Genomic DNA, 6000 nt, shown 5'->3' on the forward strand with positions numbered 1-6000 from the left:
ATGGGTGGCGACAAGGGCATCAGTCTCGAGGAGATTAAAAATGATTCTATTGATCTAGTACTCTCTCTCTCTCTCTCTCTCTCTGTATGAATATGTTTAGTTCCCGAGAAAACTTCTTTCAGTGGATCCAAAAATGTTTACCTTTTGTTTTCATTCTGATATGTTAAAGGACTAAAACCAACTCGAGCAATCCATGCATACGGATTATTATTCATTTCACTCTACATTTATATCTTTTTGGAGCTCAAAATGTTTTTGAGCAATCCCGATCAATGTTTTGAATGGTGTACCGGTCAAAGCACTGGAACAAAATATTTCGGTACCAGTACCGTTTCGTGTACCGTTTTGGGATAGTCAATATATGAATAAATTATATATATAAATTATATTTCAAAATAATAGTCTATATACGAATAAATTATATATAAATACATATATATAAATTATAAATAGTCTAATCTAAATTAGGGGTCAAAAAATAAGCTTCTAGTTTGAAAAAATAAAAAATAAAATAAAATAAAGGTCGAAATACAGGTCGGTACGGCTGGTATGAAACACATATGATACCTGTACCGTACAAAAAATCTCGACCGTACCAGCTGGTACAGTACGAAATTAAAAGCATTGATCCCGATTGTGTATATATATATCTCTCTTTTTTTATTGTTCGATGTGTTTTGTTTATTTTGGATGGCATAGATCTGAAGAACATGTCCGTACTTTTTTCCTTTCCTTTTTCATGCCCAAAACCATCAGCGTCGGACTGGTGGTGATGGAACTCTGAATTTCTATCGTACAGCGGTGTTAAGAAACTGGAAGCATAGATGATTGACGTATCTCCTTTTGTTTCCCATGTGAATGAGTGTATTGTAAGTTTGGTATAATTTTTTAGGTGACATCATATATATGTGTGGAAGGCTGTTAAACAAAGAATAACGAATGTGTGGAGTAACAAAGAATAAGCAGGAGGTGCCTCGAAAGAAGCTGGATGGGGAGGGGCTATTAGATCAACTAGCTCTGGAACATTTCTGTTTGGGATTTTGCTAGTTGTTTTTTGGGGGAGAGCACGACTTTTTATGCTGAGAAGTTTGGGCTGCTCTTATGCTACCAACTCAATATTCAGGACCTGCTTGTGGAATCATATGAGATTATGGTTGTTAACTGGATATACAAGTACAAATCTCAACCTCCTTGGAGGTATTATACAATACTACTGTGGGATGATATTTTACAGCTTTGCTCTCAAATCTTTTTTTCCATTCATCTTTATAGAGGAGGGAAGTAGCATAGCTGATGCTAGGGCTGAGCAAAAATCCGACAATCCGACTCCGAATCCGACTCCACATCGGCTCCGCTCCGACTCCGCTCCGGCTCCAACTTGTCGGAGTCGGAGTCAGAGGTTTTTTCCCCTTGGAAGTGGAGTCAGAGTCAGATTCGGAGTCATTAATGAACCGACTCTGGCTTCGCTCTGATCCGACTCCGACCCTCCGCCTCCGCCTCCGCCTCCGATTTTATACATATTTTATAAAAAGATGTGTTTTTCTATATATTAATTATTTAAATTTTATACAACTATATCTTATATAGTTAGTTAAACTCAATAATATACTAGTTAAATAATATATTTATACTATAATATATAGATTAAATTGACTAATAATAGTTTAGTATATGACTATAATATACTACTACAAACACTAAGATGCATAATAACATCAACATGTAATATTGTAATACTAATGAATAAACACTAATCTATAAATTTATAATAACATATAATACTAATGTATAATAACTAAAGTATTATTCATATAAATTACTAATAGTATTAATTACTATATATAAATTAGTAAACCACTTTAAGCCTATATATAAATTACTATATAAATCACTATAGTATTAATTACTCATACTATATTACTATATGATACTATTAACTATAGTGATATACTAGTATTAGACATTAGTGTACTAATACAATCAGTGATATAGTTAGTATAATATTTATACTAATACTATTATATAGTTATACTAAATTAAAATCACTATAGCAAATACTAATATATAATTATGTTCATCACTATAACTAATAGTAATATTAATATAGACTATAGTTATAACTTATAGTATTATAACTATACTAAATCACTATAACTTATACTAATATAGTTATACTAAAATTTAAATAACTAATACTAATACTAATATAGTTATATTACTATAGGGTACTATTAACTATAGTGATCTACTAGTATTAGACATTAGTGTTACTTGTTTTATTTTTGAATGTATATTAGTATGTTATTTGTTTTATTTAGTTGTATTTTTGTTATAATAAAAAATTTAATTAGTTTAGATTATAATGTTGAGAAAATTGAAATTTGAAAGCCTTCCATTTTTATTTTATTTTTTTAAAGTGGGTCCAATATGAAGTTAAAAAAGACAAAAATAAAAAAATCCGAATCCGCTCCAACAAGTCGAAGTCAGAGTCGTAGTGGATTATGTACGTCTCGGAGTTGGAGTCGGGGGTCGGATTTGACCTCCGACAAAGTCGGAGTCAGAGTCGAAAGTTGGGCCCTCCAACTCCGAAAGGGTCGGTGCTCAGCCCTAGCTGATGCATGGATTGGTGAATCTTGGAGCAAATGATCTCAATGCTTCTTATTCCTCCATCTCTCAACTGCCACGTACGACACCTATTGGGATTTTTCAACTTGAATAGATTAGGTATGCCATCTTTTCGAAAGCAATTGTAGTTTCCCTTTATGCTTTTTGTTTATAATTAGTTTAAACAAGTTATAAAATCTTTGGCTATTTGTTTGACTTTTTTAGAGGTCGATTTTTCCAATTGGAAAAATATATATATTAATATACCAACTACTGTGTAATGAATGTTACATGCTTTATTCATTTGATGCTGTTGAAATCGAGTAATAGAAGATCAAAGAGCTCTGTGACATGAAGCTCGATCCTAATTAATTTAGCAAATCCATCAGCCAGATTTCATCTCTCTCGAAAAACATGCAGAAGTTCAAAAGGTAGCACATAATGATCAAGAATATCAACAGTGTGATCAAAGCTTGCATCGAGGATCGGTTTTTGAAAAGAAAATTCAACAATTTGTTACACGTACTGTGATGACACCAAGCTGTATCGATCGGTTTTTGATTTTTTTTTTTAATTACAAATTACAGACTTATAATAAGAGTGAGTGCTGCTAGGGTACGTCGAGTACTGCTGGGCGTGCCCTTTGGAGAAATTCACTTTTTTAATTTTTTTTAAATTTTTTATTTAAATTTTTTTAATATTTTTAAAAAATATAAAAAAAAAATACTTGTACACTAATAGTGACTTCCTTAATTAGTCTATAAAAAAATTAAAAATAAATTAAATGCATGTACAATCAAAATAAAGGGATAAAATAAAGCGACATAGTATCATATATAACTCTTATAATTTGGGCAAACTCCATGCATGGATGATCCATACTTCAAATCTTAAAATTATGATGAAGGAAAGCGTTACAACAAATTAATAAACTAACAAAAGTAGGGAATTGGACAAGGTTTTTATAAACACGAGTAGGATAGAGACGCTTTGATAGAAAAAGATAGTAATGGAACACTCCGGCCTATGTAAGACAGTAAGAGGTCAAAAAAACAAAAAACAAAACCCCTTTGGAGATTGTTGCTGTTCTTGTTATTGTTGCGCACTTCCCTGCCAAGTCCATACAATATCTTTGAGAGAAGGCTTCAAGCCCTGGTTACAGAATTGTCTATACTCCAATGTGTCCCCAGCTGCTTTCTTCATCTCCACAACATGAAGCGATGGAGTAACTTCAAAAATCTCAGCGTCTATGGCAAGTTGCCCTTTTCTTCCTTCTTTTCTCCCCTGTAATTTCACCTTTCCGCCTTTCTTCATCACCCTAAATCTCTCCATCTCTGCTATTTCTTCAAACTTTGACATAATCAGTGAGGCTGATTTTGTAGAAGTGAACAGTGCTTGCTCTCTCTGACTAATATCCTTCTCGAACAAGCCGGACAAATTGAATCCTGGTGAAAGGGAGATGATATCAAAGGCATTGAAACAAGTTGGTTTCATTGGGCTTGTTGCTGCATTAACATCCCTTTTTAAATCATCCTCAGAGCCGGACGATTCAAATGCAGCCTGAACGTCACTAACCGAGATGTTTTCAAAGTCTGGAGGGGGTGGAGGAGCTTCAATCTTTTTGAATCCCTTCTTGAACCAAGCATTCTCCTTGAGCTTGGAGACATCTATTCTTGTGCTCGGATTGGGGTCAATAATTCTTGAAAGAAGCTTTCGGACCTCTGTTGGGAACCATTGGGGGCACCTGAAATCTCCTCTGCTAATCTTCCTATACATTTCCAAGAGGTTTGAATCTTGGAAAGGAAGATAGCCCGCCAATAAAACGAAGAGAATCACTCCACAAGACCACATATCAGCCTTAGCTCCATCATAACCTTTCTTGCTAATGACTTCTGGAGCCACATAGGCAGGAGTACCGCACGTCGTGTGGAGGAGGCCATCTTGCTTCCGAGACTCCCACAATGCGCTCAACCCAAAATCTGAAACTTTGAGGTCACCATTCTCATCGAGAAGGAGATTCTCAGGCTTTAGGTCTCGGTGATACACACCTCGGCTATGGCAGAAATCCACTGCCCCAATCAGCTGCTGAAAATATTTGCGTGCCATGTCTTCCTTGAGCTTTCCTTTCGCAACCATGTCGAAAAGCTCTCCACCTTTCACGTACTCCATGGAGAAATAGATCTTGGTTTTGCTTGCCATGACTTCATAGAGCTGGACAACATTAGGGTGCCTAACCAGGCGCATAACCGAGATTTCTCGTTTGATTTGATCTATCAATCCGACCCTTGAAATCTTCTCCTTGTCAATGATCTTAATGGCTACGTTCTGTCCGGAACTCAGGTTTCGTGCATGGTAAACCTTGGCAAATGTCCCTTTTCCAAGCATGCGCCCTACCTCATACTTTTGCATCAATATTGTAAATCCCTTCTCCTCCATCTTACCTTCCTGCATGGCCTTCTTCCACCTTCCACGACAGGAAAAAAAACAAAAATAGTTATATGAGTTCAAAACCCAGAAGAAGACCTACCAAAAAATAAAAAACGATATGAGTTCAAAAACAAGCGTACGCACCACGACTTATTTGGATTCCCTTTCCATGTTTCTCCCTAGTTTTTTGCTGCGGCTCAAGGCCGCCGGAAGATCATAGCCCATGATCTAGAAACGGACGGCCAGGGACAAAGGCAATTGAGAGCTCGCGCAAAGTCGGAGCCTTTAAGGAATTATAACCCGTTGTGAGGGAGAGAAGCAGCACCGTGTACAAATTTATTGTAGCAAAACAGGCGATTCCAGCCAACGGGCAACGGAACTGTGACCCCAATAGAGCCTGTGCAAATGGACTATTAATATAGTAAAATGTGAGGTGTGCCAAGTAGTGGTTGTAATTTAAGCCCTCAAATATAGACGTACTTACTAACTATTATCTATATATACATACATATATTATATTACTATATAATTTTCTAAGCAACCAGTCTTTTTTTTTTTTTTTTTAATTTTGTCATGAATTTTGAAATTTAGGCATGTCTGGATGTCAATATTATCTCAATCCATCAAAAATTAATCATTGATTAGACTTACTATTTTTTTAACTTCCCTTAAAAAGTTAAAACACATCTGATCAACATATTTCATACATTCAAACACATATATCAACCTATTTATATTAAAACACATATTATAAATTAGACCCATAAAATATTACTATGCACATATCAATTCAGATTATCTAAGATCACCTCAGCATCCAAACAGAACCTTAAATATTTTCTCATAAAAATATATAAATATATACTCTTCAATTTCCTCACCTCCCTTCTCTCCATGGTTTAGAAATTGGGAGTTTTTGCGCACAAGGAAGTCGATCTCACAGAATATTTGCTAACCATAAATGCAAAG

The 6000-nt window shown here is 35.1% G+C and overlaps 1 protein-coding gene across 1 annotated transcript; it reads right to left on the bottom strand.

Annotated features, from left to right (window-relative positions):
- Positions 1-3409: 3409 nt before the first annotated feature.
- Positions 3410-5421, bottom strand: LOC108980641 (CBL-interacting serine/threonine-protein kinase 20). The gene is made up of 2 exons (XM_018951637.2): positions 5176-5421; positions 3410-5068 (listed from the first exon to the last, which is right to left on the bottom strand). Exon 2 carries the CDS (start codon positions 5053-5055, stop codon positions 3697-3699), a length of 1359 nt encoding a protein of 452 aa, XP_018807182.1. The 5' UTR covers positions 5056-5068; positions 5176-5421; the 3' UTR covers positions 3410-3696.
- Between the last annotated feature and the right edge of the window lie 579 nt (positions 5422-6000).

Source organism: Juglans regia, chromosome 4 (assembly GCF_001411555.2).
Source record: "Juglans regia cultivar Chandler chromosome 4, Walnut 2.0, whole genome shotgun sequence".
NCBI lineage: Eukaryota > Viridiplantae > Streptophyta > Magnoliopsida > Fagales > Juglandaceae > Juglans > Juglans regia.